Source organism: Colius striatus, chromosome 1 (assembly GCF_028858725.1).
Source record: "Colius striatus isolate bColStr4 chromosome 1, bColStr4.1.hap1, whole genome shotgun sequence".
Taxonomy (NCBI): Eukaryota; Metazoa; Chordata; class Aves; order Coliiformes; family Coliidae; genus Colius; species Colius striatus.
Window position 1 is genome coordinate 21,605,395 of NC_084759.1, and position 21,557 is coordinate 21,626,951.

At 44.0% G+C, this 21,557-nt stretch overlaps 1 protein-coding gene across 1 annotated transcript in view; it reads left to right on the plus strand.

Moving 5' to 3' along the window:
* MTUS2 (microtubule associated scaffold protein 2) overlaps window positions 1–21,557 on the plus strand; it is a 176,522-nt gene that overhangs the window by 139,034 nt on the left and 15,931 nt on the right. Inside the window, exon 7 of the mRNA XM_062020432.1 lies at window positions 20,457–20,523. Coding sequence (XP_061876416.1) covers window positions 20,457–20,523 — 67 coding nt within the window. The remainder of the gene's footprint in view (window positions 1–20,456; window positions 20,524–21,557) is intronic.

Below are 21,557 nucleotides of genomic sequence, written 5' to 3' on the forward strand. Positions count from 1 at the left end.
CAGAAAAAACAAGCAATAGTGAATGATTCCATCTTTCAGAAACTTTGACACTTTTGGATCAGTATTTTGTGCCAGAAATGTATTAGTAGCATTTGCTTTAAGTGCGTGAATATATGTTCTATAGGCAACCTGGGACAGCACTTTCATAAACTCTATGTGGCTCCTGTGGTTAGATCTGTGGCAGAGTAATTGGGAAACTTAAGTGCTTTGAATCCATTTATGACATCAGATTCTATTCACCAGATCAATGGAAATGATTGTGAACTGACTGGGAAGTCAGCATTCACTTCTCTGAATTAATAACTTGCTCGTCCATGAATTAACAACTTTCATTTTCAAAATTGCCTGAGCAGGAGCTGTAATATTAGATTCTTCTAAGTTACTTTTCCTGGACAGTTGAAGGGATGAGAAACCAGCACCCTGCTTAGAAAATGCTTGAACTCTGGTACCTCCAACACCAGCAAGGTAGCTGCAGGATCCATAGAGCACCTACAAGCATGGTCAGTAGCAGAGTACAGCAGCTATTTCTGGACACATACCACAATGGCAATTTCTTCAGATCAATCATTGTTACTTTTTAAAAATTTCTTTGATTGTGTTATTGGTTTCTCCCCACAGATACTCTACCAAGAGCTCCAGTAAGAACATAACAGAGCAAAGACATGGCAGTTCACCATAGAATCATAGAATGGCAGGGGTTGGAAGGGATCTTTAGAGATCATCCACCCCAACCCCCCTGCAGAAGCAGGTTCACCTAGACCAGATTGTATAGGAACATGTCCAGGTTCTTGAAGACCTCCAAGGAAGGAGACTCCACAACCCCTCTGGGCAGCCTGTGCCAGGGCTCCATCACCTGAACAGTGAAATAGTTTTTTCTTATGTTTAAGTGGAACTTTTTGTGTTCCAGCTTCATCCCATTACCCCTTGTCTTGTTACTATCTACTATAGAAAAAAGGGATGTCCCAGCCTCCTGACACCCACTCTTTAGATATTTATAAATGTTAATAAGATCTCCCCTCAGTCTCCTCTTCTCCAGACTAAACAGCCCCAGTTCCCACAGCCTTTCCTCATATGAAAGATGTTCCAGTCCCCTGATCATCTTGGTGGCCCTGCACTGGACTCTCTCCAGCACTTCCCTGTCCCTCTTGAGCTGAGGAGCCCAGAGCTGCACACAGTACTCTAGATGAGGCTTCACCAGGGTAGAGCAGAGAAGGAGCAGAACCTCCCTTGACCTGCTGGCCACACTTTTCTTGATGCATCCCAGGATAAATAGATCACAAGGTGCAAGGTTCATCTGTGGAAGTGTTAACTACATGAGAAATTCAAGAATTTTACTGTTTCCATGAGGGAATAGAAATATTTAACAAATGAAATTTTAGATACCTTTCAGAGAATTTGGCAAGACTGGACAAAGTTTTCACTAAGACAGGGCAAATAAAGAAGCCGTAACTCTATTAGCGGTGGGGTGGATGAGCTCTGCCCTGTCTGGGTAGGAGGGATCTCCTCATCTCTTCAGCAGTCAAAAAACTGAGCCTCCATTCAAGAGATAAACCTTTCAGCACAGCTGTTGTTTTGTGCACCTATTCAGAAGATTTTGCTTTCAATTCAGTCAATGATGAGACCAAATGTCAGTCTGTAAAGATTCTGCAAAATGGGAGGCCATGCCCTGATTCATAGATAATCTTCAGAAGTAATTTCAAGACCAGATTTTTTACTAAAGAAGGTCACAATCAACCTAGAGAGAAAACAAATACTAAGTTGCTCACCCAGAAGATGCAATGACCACCAAGTTACTTGACACATACTTACATGCTGCTGGTTACTTTCCAGTAGCACGTCCCCGTGGCAGATCCCTATGCCCCTCATCCATGTGTCTGATCTGTTAGGCATCACCTGATGGCTCAGCCCTTTGCTGAGGCCTCACCTGGAGATGCCCATTGTAGCATCCCAGCAGCTCACCTGCTCTCAGGTACACACCCATGGCCTCCCTTACCTTCTCCCTGCTTGTATTTTTAGACCTCTCCAGTAATACTTTTGTTTGGTGGCTTTACGTTACCCTCAGAGCAAAGCAGCACAGCTCCGTTAATACAGATGGGTCCAAAAATTATGGATATAGGCATCATCAGAATAATGGCAATAATGATCAGTGCAATGGAAATTAGGGTTGTTTAAGGGATTTTACTGCTTCTGCAGCCTAGCAAGAAAAGTGATTTATTATCCATAAGAAAGGTCTGGCAATGCTAAATGTCTGTCAAACCATCTGCATGCCAGCTTTTTAATTGCAGAAATAGCAGGCTCAATGTCTAATTGCCTTGATTTGGTTTTAGCCATCATAGCTTGTAAAGGCCAGCCTTACTTAAAAAAAATCAATTTTTATCCTCTGACTTGCCAATGCAATAAAATCCATTTAAGTAATGTTAGCTTGTTGTGTTTAATTGAATTACACAGAAAAGGAACAAAAAGATGTTGTCTGGCTTGAATAGAGGGTGTTAAAACCAGAAAGCACTTGGCTGACCTAATGTTTTCCTCTTACTTAATATTTGACCTCTGTATAACAACCTCATCAGAATTTAGAACATTAACATTTTTATTATTCCACAGTTATCTCAACAGAAGCCTAGACATTTTGCAGACAGTCTAAAGATGATCTTCCAGTTCTGGAGTGCTTATCATCTACATAGACCCAATTAAAAACTGGGGAGTCAAAGTGACTGGGTATTGGACATTAACATATGTCTAGTTTATTTGGAGATTTATATGGAAAGATAGTCACAAGTTTGTGTCCTTGCACATGAACGCACGCACCTGCATGCACACAAGCACATGCCCACAATCTGTTCTGCTGGCTCGGGTACCCTCAGGGAAGATGTGCTGCCAGTGAACATACAGGGAATAGGGCTGGGGCATCGCAGGGCCCAGGGTCATCAATGGGATTGCAGCAACAGGCAGTGCTGGAGGAGGATCTAAGTGCAACAGTGAGGGCAGGCAAGAAGTCAAAGCAAAGCCATGTACGTCAGGAGGTATGGAGGCAGCAATGTCTGTGGGTACATAGTTCTGTATGAGCTGCAGAAGAGAGCCCATTGAGTACCATTTCCCTTCTGTGGACAGGCATCTTCATAGAATCATAGAATGGTAGGGGTTGGAAGGGACCTTTAGAGATCATCTAGTCCAACCCCGCTTCCCACTGTTCATCTTCACTTATACCAAAGGGAGGTGATGAATGTTTTCCATCCCACACAAGTTTGTCCCACCTGCCCTTGGCAGTGTTTCCTGTGGTGCAGCACGTGTCTCTGGGCTGCTGCAGAAATGAGCAGCAGTACGTGTCCTTGGCTGCACTGCGGGGCTGATGGCTGCCTCCGAGGCAAACAGGATGCACAGCTATTCTTATGATCTCACTCTGATTTCATCTGTGGGGAAAACGTAAGCTACCTTTCTTCCTTGTTTTTTTTAATTGCTTAGTACACTGGGAAATGGGACCTTGCTATATATAGTGAGAGAATTATTTTGGGAGAGAGATAGAAAAGGAGTATGTTGTGTGATTTTATGTATTGAGTGCTACTGCTAAAGTAAGGAGGCTGGAGTAAAACTGAAATTGTATACATTTATCACATGTATAAACATCAATATCTTGTCTGTTAAGCTAACAGGAAACAATCACTAAGGGGTGTAAGGGAAACTTTTATAGACAAATATATATATATAGTAGTAAACTGAATAGTCTCAGAAATGTTTGATGTCATGTGAGCAAAACTTAGTCCTTAATGAAGTGTTTCTTGCCTTTAAGCTAGAGATGAATGGATGTTAGAAGGCAAACTGGCAGGCTCCCCTCTGCCCTGCAGTGAGCCTCCCGTGCCCATTCAACAGGACCTGGACAGGCTGGAGGGTTGAGCAGAGAGAAATCTAATGAAATTCAACAAGGACAAGTGTAGAGTCTTGCATTTGGGAAAGAAGAACCTGATGTAGCAGTACAGGTTGGGGAATGAACTCTTAGAGAGTAGTGTAGGGGAAAGGGACCTGGGGGTGCTGGTGGACAGCAGGATGACCATGAGCCAGCAATGTGCCCTCGTGGCCAGGAAAGCCAATGGCATCCTGGAGTGTATTAGAAGGGCTGTGGTGAGTAGGTCAAGAGGTTCTCCTCCCCCTCTACTCTGCCCTGGTGAGACCACATCTGGAATATTGTGTCCAGTTCTGGGCCCCTCAGTTCAAGAAGGACAGGGAGCTGCTGGAGAGAGTTCAGCGCAGGGCCACCAAGATGATGAAGGGAGTGGAGCATCTCCCTTATGATGAAAGGCTGAGGGAGCTGGGGCTCTTCAGCTTAGAGAAGAGGTGACTGAGAGGTGACCTCATTAATGTTTACAAATACATAAAGGGTAGGTGTTAGGAGGATGGAGCCAGGCTGTTCTCAGTGATGTCCAATGATAGGACAAAGGGCAATGGGTATAAACTGGAACACAAGAGGTTCCAAAGAAACATAAGGAAAAACGTCTTCAGTGTGAGGGTGAGGGAGCACTGGCACAGGCTGCCCAGATGGGTTGTTGAGTCTACTTCTCTGGGGACATTGAAAACCCACCTGAATGAGTCCCTGTGTGACCTACTCCAGAAGGTCCTGCTGTGGCAGGGGGATTGGACTATGATTGCTAAAGATCCCTTTCAACCCTTAAGATTCTGTGAGTCTGTGAATATATGCTATATGTACGTATAGGTGCCATGCATATGACTATAACATTTTAATTTCTTTACCATAGTCTTGGAATATCTTCACTTGCACATAAAACAGCATTTCACCTATCTTTGGTTAAAAGGGAGTACTAGGAGTTACTTAGTTTTAGACACATTTCAAAAAAAAGAAGTGTTCTGACTACTCTCCTGCCCCAAAAATACATTTTTATATGTCATTTGCTGAAGGACTTCAGAAGATTATTAACTATGTTCCCTCACCACTGTATATTCCTTGGCTAGAAAGTTCTGCAAAACTCTCCAAAATTACTGCTGCAGTCTCAGGGGATTAGAGTGTAAATATCTTGTCTTCCATCAACAGATGCATTCTGAGCCGATGCACAAGAGGGATTTTGCAGCAATACAGTGGAACTTTCCCTGTTGATGAAAGTTCCTGGCAGATGAGAGGTTGCTCCAGTGCAAAACAAGGCTTGAAAATACAGACAGACTATGACTAAATTCCAACCTTTAAGCCTTTTGAGACTGTGCCACATCTGCAAAAATCTCTTGTATATACATGCTGACAGAAAAGGAGCGTTTTCTTTATTAGTGAAGTTCTGATGTGATCTTTGGTACGGCAGGTGCAATTTCATATCCCCATTGTATTCCACGTCGTTTTTAGTTATAGATTTTAGCAGCTAGGTAGCCACATATTTGATTTATGGCTGTGAGCTGCGTATGCTTATGAGCATATATAACTGACATGGTCACGTCCCCACTCATTTATTTTTGATGAATGGTGGATATAGCAAAGCCAGGCTGAAAACAGCTCTGCCTGGGCCTGTCTTTCAGTACAATTCTGACTTCATTCACTTCCACCATCCCATAACTGACTTGTACTATACCACATGGAGAACTTGACTCAGAGAGGGTATTTGGACCTGACTATAGTAGGGAGTGATTTGGTTCATGAAGCAGGCTGGGCCCATTCAAATGAAACATGTTATAATGCAAATAGATGTTAATGAATAAACCTAAATGCAGTAGGTCATGCCTACAGAACTGTAGCCTAGGCGTCAGCTGGAAAGGAATAACTCCGGGAGTAATTAGAGTTTATGGTGTCAGGCCAAATCAACATGAGCTCCTACTGTGAACATGTGCTATGAAAAACTGTCAACTTCTTTGGGTAAATAAACAGAGATGTAGCATGTAGAAGCATGAGGATGGTAACAGCTGCACGTTCAGCACTGGGGAGACTTGTAATATAAAATGACATTCAGCATTGGTGCCCACACTTCTTCAGGAAACAATGGAGTTTAGTCTAGAGAAGAGGAGACTGAGGGGAGATCTTATTAACATTTACAAATATCTAAAGGGTGGATGTCAGGAGGTTGGGACATCCCTTTTTTCTATAGTAGCTAGCAACAGGACAAGGGGTAATGGGATGAAGCTGGAACACAAAAAGTTCCACTTAAATATAAGGAAAAACTATTTCACTGTTCAGGTGAGGGAGCCCTGGCACAGGCTGCCCAGAGGGGTTGTGGAGTCTCCTTCCTTGGAGGTCTTCAAGACCCACCTGGACATGTTCCTATGTGACCTGATCTAGGTGAAACTTCTGTGAAAAGTGGGGAGGAAACAGAAGAGCAACAGGCAACTATGAGGACTGGAAAAATCCTTTGCTGTGAGAGACTGCAGTGTACAACTGATTTTCTTTTTTAAAAAGGACAAGGTGGCTTGAGTCCAGAGCAGAAGAATCACCAAAAGAAGGTACTACTGTGTACCAGGAGGCTCTTCCCTCCAACGGGGAAAGGTTTAGCAGAAACCTCTGGCTGGAAGCAGAAGCTGTTGCACCCTGATCACATGAAGGAAGCCCAGATTTTAGCAGTAGAGATGAACAGTTATTAGAACAAAACACTGTGATAAGAGGAAGCAGCTCCACATCTTCCTGTCTATAGTTGACTGCTGGATGCCTTTGTAGAGGAGATGCTTTCATCAAATACAGTTACAGAACAGTAATGGCATAAAACGTAATGTGCTGTGATGCAAAAATCAAGTTATTTAATCGAATCATCCCCTTGTCCTTAAATTCTACAAAGATCTGTTGGCAACACAAATATCTGGATGTATAACATTTGGTGATGCAATAGGTGTAAGAGAGGAAACACCTATTATAAGGTTGGAAGCCTGTTTTCAGATAGATATTGAGATGTGATCTCCATGTGGAGCAGCTTTTCATCGCACTCTCTAATGCAGGGCTTCTTGCACCTTGTTTCTAGCAATAATCATTGCTAGATGCAGGGTCTGAGTTAGGTGGACCATGACTTGAAGACATATCCACATGGTTATTATTGTGTTCCAATGACACTGACATTTATTTTTTTGTATCCTTTCAAGTGGAAAGTGTATCCACTCGATATTCTTTCTGTCCTCACAGGCACCCAAATGCATATAGATATGCTTTTGAATCAGATACCTGAAACACAGCCTGTGTCTCACTTACCTCCCCTTTCAGGTCTGAGCTCTCTGGTTCCAAAAATGGATTCTCAAAGGTTTCAGCTGCAATCTCCTAGAATTCCCTGGTCTTGCTCTCGTCCCTGAGGTCTGATTCAAATGCTGCTTTCTACAAAAACTTCACATGCATTACAGAAATCATTTCAGAAAGTAGTGGGAGTTTTAATATAGCAATTTGAGGGCTGTTTATTATTATTTCTTCCTGAAGCCATCTCTAACTACACAGATGCTGGATAGAGAGAAATTAATATAAAATGATGTGTATTTTAAATAGTTAGGGGGGTTTTGTATTAAAATGTCCCAAGCCTACAACTGATATATCGGATTCTCATTCGTATGAGTACGTGCTGTTCCTCTCAGCAGAGCACTGGGAATCTTCCCAACAGGAGAAACCTTGGTCCATGTGAAGGCATTGGAATTTTTTTGCCACTGGCATTGCTGTTGCAGGATGTCAGCACTTGTCCCTTGCTCTGCTTGGCCTCAAAATACAGCAACTTGAGGCTGTCTTTGGCTTTGGGCCAGAATAACTGAGAAGTGGAAGAGAGGAGATTCCCTGTTTGTTGGGAGAAGAAGGGAACATTTATCTGCAAAGTTGATTTAAGAAAATGGCCATCTGCCTCCAGCTACTCAGAGGTTTGGAATTTAGAAATGGCCCTGCAGGGGATGTATTCCTGGGTAGAGGGCAGGTGAGGAGTTCAGTGAAAACATGCATTTGTTTTAGTTCCTTGTGATCTTGGTGTATAAATGATGTTTCGTATGAGGAAACACAAATTCCTTGTCAGCAAGAGGAATTCACTGCAGATGCTTACTTAGTACTGTTCCACATATCAAGAACTAGAAGACATAGTAATAAAGTATTGTTCTCTGGTGCATTTTAATCCATGGCCTTACAAGCTACTGACATAAAAATAAACGTAAGGCTGCACTAGAAATAACTAAAGTCTGAAGGAATTCTGTTTAGATCCTCACATTCTTCTCATATGAGAACTGAATGAGAGCTGGCTGGGCTCTCTCACTTGAGAAACGGAGAGCATCTAGTCCGTGCTAATTTGTTAAATTCTAGAGCAAACACTCTATTCTTCCAGATATACAATAGTGTGATTGTATAATTGAAACATGTTTGCTTCCCCGTAAGTTGCCTGAGGATCATTAAAACCTCACGGTACCAAGTACTACACAAAATGTGAAACCTTACTGTAAATCCAAGGGATGTTGCTGTTCTGGGGACATCTGGCATGACCTTCAACTCTAGCTGAATCATCTGGCTGAAACTCATAACTGACTGCTCCTATCTTTAGAAACACCCAAATCGCTATATTACATTTTCTGATTCAAGTGGGTTTTTTTAAAGTTAGGTAAGAATAAAAATAACAGTCCCAACCTGGAAAATAATGTATTACAAGTGTATGTCTGAAGCCCAGTGTGGAGAGACGTGTTATTAACAGAGCTGCACCACAGAAAATTCATAATGCATCTCCAGCAAGGAAGATGAATGTAATAGCAAATGTATTTGCTTGTCTCATTTCCTTGGGCCACTGGGGTTTTTTTAGTCTGACAAGATTAAGGGTTCAGGGGCTTCACTGCCCAAATTCTTGTGTTACCATAAGGAAGGAAACGAGGATATAAAACAAGTGAGGAGGAGAGGGGAGGATGAGATCACCTCCTTTGACAGCAGCACTCACCTTTATTGGTTTGAAGTGCTCACAGAAATATGATGTGACTAGCACTTTCAATAAGCAAAACTTGGAAAGGCAATTTAGGACTAGTGGAGGCTGTTTCCAAATTATGCTGCTTGCAGACGCTGAAAAATTAACAATACCAAGATTATCTTTAGCAATCAATTGCAGGCTTTGAGGCTCATGCTTGGCTTACTGAAAAACTAAAAAGAATATGTGCAAAGAAAAATGTTGCAGTAATTGCACAGACAGTGCTGTATTTCCCTTCTCCCTGCCTTACTCTCCCATCTTCGTCATGAATGAGAGTTTGCGGCACACCACTCAATCACCTTCTGAGCCTCCTACTCAAAAGGCATTACTGGAATTGCTTTTTTTCACCCTACCTTGGCACAGCCTTAGACAAAACCCTAGCCCTGGCTGAATGCTGCCAACCAGGCTTCTCCTCACGCCCTCCTTTGGAAGTGCTTAGTGTCAGTGTCACGGTCGCCTCTGGCTGCTGAGCGCAGGGAATGCCAGGAGGCGGCGAGTGCGGACTTGGCCGTCACCCTCTAGAGCTGAGACATCGCAGAAGTCGTGGTGCCTCGGTTATGCACCAGGTCATCTGAATCTGACCTTCATCCTTATCTCCTCATTCCTGCTGTCTGTTCCCTGCCTCTCTTCTCTGCTGTATAGCCCTTTGTCTTCTGATATGCCATCTTCTGAACAATTTTCCCTTCCTCCTCAGTTTCTCCTCTTTGAATCCATGCTTTGGGGTTTTTTACCAGGTGAAACAGTTTTTCAACCTGTGGTATGGTCCACCTCAGCCTTCTCTACCTATTATCTCTCTCCATATCCCATAACTCCATATCCTCAGCTTTCTCCTAGTTTCCTATGTTTATTGCCATAACCCATTACTGTCCTATCAACCCATTCCCAGAGCTGACAGTCCTGCTGCTGACAAATTTGTGTCCCTTGAGGTTCCCTGTAATGTCTTTTCCTGTTCTTGCCCTCAGACGTTACCCATTCAACTTAAATATTTGTTTGAGGTACTTCACATGCTGTGCTTCTCAGCAAGCACTGCCAGTGTTTCATAAAAGATTAATAGCACACGGTTCACTTAAGCATTCTTCTGCTCAGTGACATACATAGCACAACATTACTACCTATATCTCACAGAGCTTTCCCTAGTCTTTGGTTCTGTTTGAGATCTTCACACTTGCCAAACCTTTGCAGACCAGCACTGAAGACCCAGAGAAAGTCCTATGTCTCTCCTGGGAATGGTAGCAAACCTCCATAGAGTAGGTAAACATCAGATACTAATGGGCAAGAATCCAAAGCTGCTTGTATATGTTAGAATATATGTTCAGAATCACAAATTACATGTTGTTTCTCCTCTACATACAGTGTCTATTAACAAATACATAAAGACCATTATGGAGTTAAATAATGTGCTATATTTCAGGACTTCAGTAAATTACAAAACCAAAAAAGGCTAATTAAACCCTACTTCTCTCAGTTTAGTTCAGATAGACATAAAATATTGTAATTGCTTGGACAGTAAATAGGAATTGTGTTATGCCTGTCACAGGGGAAAGCATTGATTCTGTCAGTGCAAGAAAAATTGCTGCCCATCATGCCTCTTTGCCATTAGAATGCATTGTTTATAGACTAAACAATTCCCCTGGGACATTTAAGAAAGCATAGGGGTCTTCCTTGGGCTTTGATTGCCCAGGAGCTTTACCCTCTCAGGTGCTAACTACATTGTGTTTCCACCGAAGTCAATAAATGTTGGAGGATCCAGTATCCTGTAAAACAGTTCCTGTTAAGTCGCTCGTCGCGTGCTATGAGTTTTATGTTTTAAAATCTGATTTTAATAGCCTTTGTTCTTATCCCTGTTGCTAATCCTGTAAATAACAAGGAACATCTCTCTTTGTGGGACTTACCTGTATTTTCTGTCAGCAATAGGAAAAAAATGTACAACTTCTATGCAAGATGCTTTTTTAACTAACAGCATGGGATTTCCCAGGCTGTGTTGGCTTCTGTCTTATCCACAGACCTCTCCTTTCTGCCTTGAAGGGCAATGTGAATCAGATCTGCTGGGTGAGCTCCATTCAAAGGAGTTTGACAGAGGCACACTCACATTTTGTGTGCGGCCCATCAGCAAGATATATAGCAATACATTGGTGACAATGCACAGATAGACAAGCAGTATTGCTTGGATAGGAATTTCAGGCTAGCAAAGTTCTCCCCAGGTCATCAAATCCAATCCCTTCCTGTTGCCAGCAACCAAATCCTGTAACTTCTTCCCTAAAACGATCAAATTTCAGCTTAAAAGTTTCTGTCTTTTCCTCTGTTACTACTGGAGGACTGTTTCAGAACCTCTCATGACTGAAAGACTTGGGTATGTCCAAGTTCACACACTTTTTTGACCCTGAAGTACTTCTCCTTCTCCTAGTGTTCTCCTCCATGATGTAATTCTAGAAAGCTATAATTTTTCAACTTTCTCTTCCAATTTAGTGCTCGGGGGATACTAAAGTGGTGACTAGACCTTGGTAGCTTATCTCTAGTTTAGATTTATCATCACACACAAACAGCAAATCTATCTTTATTAGTAGAGGGATTGAATACATGGTTCACTTTAAAAGTATAACAAGAACAGAGTTTCTGTTTTCCTTGCTTGATAGTCAGATGTGTTGATCTAAATACTGTAGTACTAATGGCCAGCTCAGAGAAATGGCTGTGGCAATTTGTCTACAAGTGAGATGATGATTTTTTATGGCAATTAGAATCATAGAATCACAGAATGGTAGGGTTGGAAGGGACCTTTAGAGATCATCTAGTCCAACCTTGCTGCAGAAGCAGGTTCACCTAGATCAGGTTGCATAGGAACCTACCCAGACAGGTCTTGAAGACCTCCAAGGAAGGCAACTCCACACAATCCCTAGGCAGCCTGTGCCAGGGCTCCGTCACCTGACAGTGATATAGTTTTTTCTTATGTTTAAATGGAACTTTTTGTGTTCCAGCTTCATCCCATTGCCCTTGTCCTGTTGCCGGATACCACAGAAAAAAGGGATGTCCCAACCTCTTGACATCCACCATTTATATACTTGTAAATATTAATGAGATCCCCCCTCAGTCTCCTCTTCTCCAGACTAAACAGCCCCAGTTCCCGCAGCCTTTCCTCACAAGGAAGATGTTCCAGTCCCCTCGTCATCTTGGTGGCCCTGTGCTGGACTCTCTCCCTGTCCCTGTTGAGCTGGGGAGCCCAGAACTGGACACAGGACTCCAGATGAGGCCTCACCAGGGCAGAGTAGAGAGGGAGCAGAACTTCCCTAGACCTGCTGGTTACACTCTTCTTGATGCATCCGAGGATGCCATTGGCCTTCTTGGCCACAAGGGCACATTGCTGGCTTATGGTTAGTTTATTGTCAACCAGGAGAGGTCTTCAGTCAGGATTTAGACTGCAAAATATCTGTGTCACGGTCTTCAAGTTGTGTAGCAAAAAAGTAGTTCCTGCAGTGAGGATGAAACGGTTTGTTTCACCATACACGGAAATCTCTTTTTACTTTCACTCTGTAGCTGTTTAGTAGCCAACTAAATTAATGTTCATATACCATAAAGAAAAGTTAGATTTTGGATAAGCATCTTAAAATGTATGTATGTTGAGTGAGATTTTTTTATTTGGTTCAAGTTTTGGTGTTTATTTTGACTTTTTGGTTGGGTTTTTTTAATTATTTCTTGTCTGTGATACTCTGAAACTTTATTATAAAGTCCTGGCAAGGATGAGGAAGAGCAGGGAACATGAATTTGATGCAAACTAGAAAGTCACCTAAGCATTTAAATGTGATTTGACACAAAGTTTTGCTGGAGATTCTTTTTGGTTCCTACGATTTTCCAAGTGACTTCATGCATCACCAGTCACAGTAGAAAATACAATTAAACAAACATGCCTATCCAGAGAGGCACAGATCTGAGTTTCCTGGTGTTGTACAGCAGAGCTGTTCAACATTAAGGGCAAGGTAGGGTTTTTGTCTGTTTGGTGGTGATTCAGCTTTCAGGAAAATAATGCTGTCTGAGTTTAAACAGTGTAGGCATTTTGCAGCGCAGATACCACCTTGAGTGTAGGTCACTGAACTGTTTTGCCTCTGTCTAGCACTATCTTCAGTATAAGTTGTTAGAGAAAAATATATCATGCCTGAAGCAGCAGCCCAGGAGAGGTAAGTTTGCTCTAGCTCCATGACCCTGGTCCAGCTGAGAAAATGTATTCCCAGAGGGTACAGACATACAGAGAGGGCACATAGAGCACAGATGTGTATATGTGCAGGTTAGGGTTAGAGTTAGGTTATGTAGTGTATCCGAAGATCGGGGAAAGCAGACAGCTCGGAGCGGATCCCCTTCCCCGCACCCCGCCTCGCCTCGGGGCTGCAAGGGCAGAGCCGCGCAGGGCCGCGGAGCAGCAGTGCGGAGCGGCGGTGCGGAGCCACAGTCCCCATCGGGCAGCCGCGGCCGTGCCGCGCTGCCCATCTCCCGCCCTGAAGCGAACTGGGGAGCCGCGCCGGCAGCGAGCCGGGAGGCGTTGGGGTGCAAGGCACCGGCCAGGTGCCGGCGGGGACGGGACTACAGTGCGCGACCGCGGCTCGAGGATGAGACTCGGCCGGCGCCGGCCCCCGCGCGGCGCCCGGGCTCGCTCTCGGGGCGCCCGGGCTCGCTCTCGGGTTCCGCCGCGGCCGGCGCTTTGCCCGCGCAGTTTCCAAAGCTTTCGCGGCCGCCCCTCGTCCCGACGCGCTCCCGCCATGGCTCTGCCGGCCGTGCCCTGCCCTGGGCCCGCGTTTGGCAGCCGCAGCGACCGGACCCGCGTTGCCGGGAGCGGCCCGAGCGAGCCGGCGAGCAGCGGCGCGCAGGCAGGGAGGGGAGCGGGCGGCCCTACGCGGGGGGCCGGGCCGCTGCCCGCTGCACCGCTCCGCCGCCGCTGCCCCGGCACGGCCGCCCGCCGGACGCGCTCCCCCTACCGCCCCCGGCGCCGCGGGCAGCCCCCGGCGTCCCGGGGCGCAGCCGGTAGCCACGGGGGCCGGCCCTGCCTGGCCCCGGCGACAGCCGCTGTGCACAGGGGCGTCCCTCGGCGCTCACCCTCCGGCTCCGGGCGAGCCCGGCGGCCGTCCGGCTGGTCGCGGTCCTGCCAGGATGGGCAAGTGCTGCTCCTGCGTTCGGTGCCAGGACGAGACGGTACTTTTGCCTCTTTTTCTCCTCTGGGGAAGGGCCCGGGAGGCACTGAGCCGGTGCAGCTGCTTCTCGCTGGCGCCGGTGGCGTGTGCGCGTCCCGGGGTGGCGAGCGGGGAGCGATGCTCGGCTGATTTACAGCGGGCTGCACTCGGGCTCCCCGGGGGCGAGTCGGACCGCCGCTTCTCGCCGGCACTGCAGCGCCTTACATAATTTCATCCTGCAGTCTAAATGTAAGAGTTGAGTTTTCGTGAAACAAGGAGGGACCGCTGGCATCTTCTGTAGTAGCCGCCGGCTTGATGTCTTGCTACTCTTTTCATGCATTTTTAAAGGACCATGTGGAGTACGAGTTATAAGGGAAACTTTGTGTATACAGAGTTTTAAAGTTTGAAGAGAGATTATGCACCCTCTGGCTGCCCTAAGGTTTTACCTCTCTCGTGATTCTCCTTTCTGACAGAGGATTGATCCCCCGCTCTAGGAGAAATGAAAGGCAAAACTATATGTTTTCTTGTGTCAGGGTGAATCTAAATCGAATAAATTCCCAGGCGCCAAAACGGGTCATGTTAGAAATGTCAGTGCAGAAGTAAGTGCACAGTTACAGGTAGCAGGAGAAGAGCATGTGTGAGAGAAGTTGTGGGAGTTTTCTAACGTGTAGCTTTTTTGTGCTGTTCTTCTGGAAATTTGCCTAGATTTAAAGTATATACAGAAGAGGGAGAAAATGAACATATGCATTTAATTTGCTTAATAGAAACTATCTTGGCAGAAGCACATGCTTGTGCAGTGTGTTTTGTCAAGAGTTTGGCTTTTAAACATATTCGTATACTCTGTCTAATGCAAAGATGATAGTGTCTCCCATTTACCTATTATGTTCAAATATAGGTTGAGGGGTGCTGCTAACCAGGTTAAGAAAAAATGCATGACTTAATATACAACTTGTTGAAGTACAGTCACTGGGAAATATCTAGGTGCTTGTAAGCTTTTACCTAAAGAGTATGATGAGGGAGGATTACCTGATAAGCAGCATGCTTGAAAGATCGGTGTTAAAGTACCTGTTTTTGGAAAGAAGACTGTAGATCATTTTGAGCATCAGCTGCAGTGGAATTCAGTTATTGCTTCTGTAAGTATCATCTGAAATATTTATTGCTACAAGAGAATTCCCAGTGTATGTGCTTTGCTTTCACACAATAATTTAAGGCCTTGCCCCAGGGAACTCTGAGTAAAACACAACAGTGACTAAGCACCATTTGCAAGGACAGGTTTGGTTTGGTGGGTTTTTTAATGTTTTGAAAGCATTGGATACAGAAAAGCTATTCTGAAGGAGCACTTCTAATAACAAGTGCCACAGAGCACTTGTGTGCAGGGCATATTTTTAGGAAGTATTGTAGAGAACTGGAAAGTGTTCATGGAGATGCTGTACATATATTTGGACATCAGAATATAAGTAAGCACGTAAGTTAGCAGGGAGGGGAGATGTGTCAGTGTGGGGAGGGAACTCCAGGCTCTCCACTTCCTAGCTGCAGTTCACTTGCTATGTGGATCTGGGCAATTTTCTGATGTTCTTTGCTTGTCCTGACCCATTTGTCCAGTGAACTACTATTACTTACCTATCATTAATGAGTACCTGGAGATTGAATTAATTAGCATTTCTAATGAATTCATTTTGCTCATGTAGCTTGCATTTCTCAGAGGAGAGATACTTTAAGGCAAATCTCAACTCTGCCTTCCTATCCTACAATTATTCCTGGTCCAAAGTAGAATCTTGACCTGTCTACCTGAAGATGTCTCCTCGAGGATATCTAGTTGTTGAGTGAAGTTCCGTGCAACTAAGGTAGAACCTTTCATAGAATCATATAATGGCTTGGGTTGGAAGAGACCTTTAAGGGTCATCTAGTCCAACCCACCTGCAATGAACAGGGTTCAGACATTCAACTTCAACTAGATCAGGTTGCTCAGACACCGATCAGCCTCTCCCCTTGAGTCCCTTTGTTTGGACAGCACCAGCATCTTGCCCATCCTCAGGCCCATTTCATGGTGCCTTTTACAGAGTTATTTTTCCAGGTGCTCACATGCAGTTCTATCTAAATTCTGCTTTTTTTTTTTCCTGAGCTACACCGCCAAGTTTTAGGCACTGTTATTTAGTTGGATTAATTCCTCCTTCCTTCTTGCCTCTCTACCTGCATGACTACCCATCAGGAGTTCTGGAGCTGCTTGGATGTTGTGCCAATATAAGTCATGCCTCAGTCTATCCTCAGGGAGTTTTGAGTTGAACGAAGAACACGTAAGTGTCATTTTCAGGGTCTGTTTCACTTGCTGAAATGCAGCCCGACATTGAGCCTTTCAAGGGAGAAATATTGGGAGCCTGTATGTTATAAAACTAAAATTATAGGAGAGAGTCACTATTGTGTCTTGTGTTCAGCAGAGCAGTAGTTAAAGCATAGAGCGAACATATCATCCTACCTGTTCTGTACTATTTTTCTTTCTCTCTGAGGAGATGGGACATAATCCAGACACAAGACTTAAGCACTGTGTTGTGGAGTACAGGTATGAAGAAGAAGGTCTTCTTCATCTCCACAATGAGTCCAGTTTTACTTCATGGTAATTACTTCACTATTAGAGTCATTTCCTGGGATGCAGCCAATGGAAGACCATTCTCCAAGCAATGAAGTTGCAAGTTTTCCAAGCAATAATGAAATCCATCATTTATTAAAAGTACCTGGAAAATAAATGCAGTGTTTTAACTTGTACATTTCTGGAGTCACAGGAGGATCCCAACAGCTGCATTGGAAGCTGAAATGGATCTAGTGGGGAATGAGTGGCAAATGCAGTCCTTTGTGACTGGCCCAGAGGTCCCATGCATCCTTGGCATGGACTGCCTCAGGAGAGGGTATTTTAAGGACCCAAACAGGTATCAGTGGGTTTTTCATATAGCTGCCTTGGAAATTAAACAGCTCCCTGCCTTGCTCAGTCTCTCAGAGGACCCCTCTGTTGTGAGGTTACCGAGGGTTGATGAACAACTGATCACTACCACATGTTTTCTTGTCTTAGGGTGAATCTAAATTCTCAGGAACTGAAATGGATGCAGAAAAAATAATCCCAAACCACACCCAAGCAGTTTTTTTCTCCCTTGCCATTCACCTGCCACATGGAAAGGCTGGATAATTGCATAACCTCCTTACAGTTCTGCTGACCTTTTCACCCACTGGGAATGGCTGTATGACTGGTGTCATTCAGCCTTTCTAAACCCCAGTTGGATTTGGCCCTGAGTCACTCTCCCTCATTGGCTCAACTCCAACCGGTGGCCTAGTAAAGGGCACCTACAAAACTCCTTTAAAATGCTGAGCCTGTTAGACAGAAAACTCTTGGGAGGGCAGCAATGGTTCCTTCTTTACCCTCTCATCTCTTTCAAAGACTCTGTTGAGATAAATATTAATGAAGATTGATTAATTCAACGGGATATCCTGTTAATTTGGTTTCTTACACATTTGTTTTGGCAGTTTTGTCCTCACGTGCTTGTGAATGTTCTCATTGCTTTGATGTTTTGACATTGAGCCTATATGAATGTCAGCACTAGACCTGAGAGCTTTGCGTTCTCACGTCAGGTTCAGTTTGGTTCCGCTGTGATGTTTGGTTTCCTGAGTGCTAGCATTCCTGGATCCCCACTGCAGTGACACTGAAGGGCTGGTTGTCTGCAGAGCCACAGTGATGATAACAAGGAGGGACTTTTTAATTTTGTATTAGTGTCATGTTTGCACTGACACGGGAACGTGTGCAGTCCAAACCTATCACGTTACACTGACAAAGCAGGTTACACTAACAGAAAATGTCAGGGATTTTTAGGTTCACTGCACATCCAAGAGACCATGAAGCTAATCTGACAATTAGCCAAAGCTACACCTTGGCTTTCTTGAAGAAGAAAAGCAACTCACTGTTATTCTCTAAAAGAACACTCTGGGAAAGAGGACCTACTTGAGACCTTAACACTGAGGGCAACCCTTTGCACATCTGGCCTCCCAGGAAACATAAATATGTGGTTCTTAAGGGCAGAAAGCTCTAACTAAAATAAAAACACAATGCAAGAAGGATTTGCAGGGCAGGCAAGTGACAGCAAAGAAAGCTGAGCTGTGCCAACATCAACTGCTCAAGGTAGCCCCAGAGGCTGCTCTGGAAACCATGACTCCAGAATGGTGGGAGGCAGCAGGGAGGCCCACAGTCATGGTGGGGTGGTGTCTCTTCTGGAGCTTCAGTTAAGCAGTAGCATTTTTAAGTTGGCACCATGGTGACTCTCTACTCTTTTGGAGAGAGTCTCACCACCAAGTGTCCTCAAGGGTAGGACAAACCTTATCTAAGATAAAATATAATGTAAAAAAAGGAGTCTGTAATTTTTCCTATGGAGAATCAAAGTTTTAACACTTGTTTTTTTCCTAGGATGTCACTTTTTACTTGCTTTCAATTTTCTTCATTTAAGTAGATAGTAACAATCCCCCTGAGTTCTGTTTATCTGTAGGTGCTGACAATGATTTATACAGAGCTCCCTTGCTTCAAACGGCTTGATTCAAATAGTGGGAGTTGGTATTAAGTCCAGTGTATCCCTGGGCACACACCTTCAAGGGCACTGGTCCTGGCAATCTGTCAAGAACACTTCTGAAAATGACTCTAGTGAGGGTATGGGCAGATGCAGTGATACTCTCCAAAGGGGGAAACATTATCTCTGTAAGGCTGCCTGAAGGGCTGCGATTTTTTTAAACATACCAGGCTGTATTTATCCAGACCTTTGTTTTGGGTTTTTTCTTTCTCATAGCTTTTTAACTAATTAAAAAAACCCAACTAAACAAAACAACCCACTGCATTTCATTCTGAGCCTAATGCAGTCGGTCAGGACAGGGGACTCTGCAGTCCTGGCACACAACCCCTGTGCATTACTCAGCAGTGTATGGAGCTGGCTGTGTGGAGGAGCTCAGTCTTGCGTGCCTGGCTTCTTCCCATAGCTGAGGTAGAAGGATGACTGTATCACCCGGCTCTCCTCAGGCATCTGAGACTCTTGAATCAGCTCATTTCATCTCTCAGTTAATCACAGTTTTTACAGAAAAATACTTTCCACAAAGTGATGTGTCCCTTAGACCTGGCAGAAATCAAAGGGGCAGTGTGCAAAGGATTAATTAAATTCCAGATTCCCATTTCCTGGTATTACCAAAAATAAAGCTGTTGTGTTATTTCTCTGAAGAGAGTTAAGAATTAGATTCAGGGAAAATAATCAGGTACATTAAGGTATGAAATCCTTTTTTTTCCCCCTCCTTTCATTTTGGTAAGACAGAACTAATTTGCTATCCTATCTGCTATGTATCCTTCTGCCAAACCAATCTTCTGTGCCCTAGATTTTTATTAGCCTTGCTTGCTTGTTACTGAAAGATTTACTTTCTAGGACTCCCTTTAATTCCATTTGCCACTGCACTGCCTTTTCTCCTGAATATGATTTTTTGTAGTGTCCTTTAAAGATTCTTGTCCTTTGCTGAGACATACTTTTAGTGGTCTGATCTAGTTTTCCTAATCATTAGTGATCTTCCCAGCAGGATATGTTCCATTGTCTTCTTCCTAGTATGATTCAGGATACATTCCAATTTAAAGTGCCCTTATGGTTGAACCATCATGCAGGAAATTTATTGTACTAAACCAAGCTCCAGTAGATTTTCCCAAGGCTTTTCTTTGTCAGTTTGCACAGCACTCACAAGATACCTGCTGTCAAAGTCTGTGCACTTTAGTGATAGCACCTTAGTGTTTTTAATGTAAATATGTTTTCATTTTCCTTTGGCCAGCTCACCTGATTTAATTCCTTAAGTATTCAGACTTCTTTTGAGACAGGTTAAGGGGAGGAGCTCTTGTTCGTTACAGACAATAAAATACCAGAAATAAATGTGGAAATAGGCATGAACATCAGGCTGTTTTTGGCAACTGTATGAGTATGCCCACCGGGCCTAGAATGGTGCGAGTACAGTAATCCGCTCTGCAGATTTGACTGTGATCATATTGCTATGTTTAGAGGTGGTTAAATGCAGGCATAAATAGATGAAGGTATTTTAACTGAATTAATACAAACTTCTACCTGCAGTCCAGCTGTAAATGGTACACAGATCGAACGCCAAATGACAGAAAAATACAAATGTCTTTTTAGACACACAGTAGAGTATTCTGAGCCATCCTGTGCGAGTGTGTGCGCATAGAGATACAAGGTATTTGTAGCCAGTGGGTCATGACTCCTAAGCTTGATTTAAAAACTGAATGGACTCATTATAATTCCACTCCCCCCCCCCCCCCAGAAAGAAAGATATCTGGGAATCAGTCTAATCTGCTTTACTTAATGAACATGTGAACCTGCTTATCCTAGGGACTGTACATATTTCTCTTCTCTTTTTCCTTGAACAGAATGAAAATGTCCTGGTGAAAGTAAAGGAGTTAGGAGTCGAGCTTGCAAAGATCAGGGATGAAGCTGGTAAGTAGTACAACAAAGATACCAACACACACACGCACACACACACACACTGGAGCTAATTGCACCTCATCTTTGCTAGACAAATCATTCTTCATAAGTCCATGGGTTTTGCTATCTAACCATGTACCACCACCACAGTGACTGGGAATGCGTCGCTTACTTCCGTGCATTTGCATGTTTTGCTGTTCAGCTGAAGGACACCAAGCTCAGAACTTGCTTATTAATATTTCTGAGGTGGCTTGCCAGTTACAAGACAGCAAAAGCAGCATGTCCCATTTGGTCTGTGTATTCCCTGTGTGTCTGCACACACCACTTTCCCTGTTTGGTTTCTGATCGAGGCAGGAGAGACAGGAAGTGTGTAAGACATTGCAACTCTTGAGAAGAAGATGAGCTTTTGCACTATCTTCAGCCATCAGGCTGAGTTCTTCTGGGCTTCAATCTCATGGGAAGGAAACAGAGTTGCAGTGCTGGAGATAAAGAGCTCTGCTTCCATTTACCCTCTGTTTATACAGACTCCTGATGGAGAACATGGGGACAGTTTTGGTAAGAACCCCAGATACTCCAGAAAGGCAGTCGGAGGTCTCAGCTGAGCTGTACTGCTTCAGAAGGCAGATTAGCCATAGATGTTAATGTGCTTTCAATCTCTGAGAGGGGAAAGATGGTTTGAGATAGTCCTTTCCTCAGTGGTCCTCTGGGCATAGAAGCAATATAGGCGAGGAACCACATGGAGAAATAGACTGGATATCCTTGACTTGATGGCACTATTGGAGTTGCCCCTTTTGGAACTAGTTGTAGATATGGTTGTGAATTCAGAAACATGGTCACTGTGTTAGTTCACAAGGGTATAAGTTTTAAGTTTTTCTGATTGCCTTCAGCACCAGCCTTTCATTTGCCCTCTCTGGTTCCATGAAACCAACGTCATGGTTTGAATATAACAAAGATTTTAAGCAAGTGTGCATTAATGGATTCAAGAGATCCTTGATGGAGCTAGTGCAAGAGATGAGTTTATGGGATGAGCAGCTGGAAAATGGGGA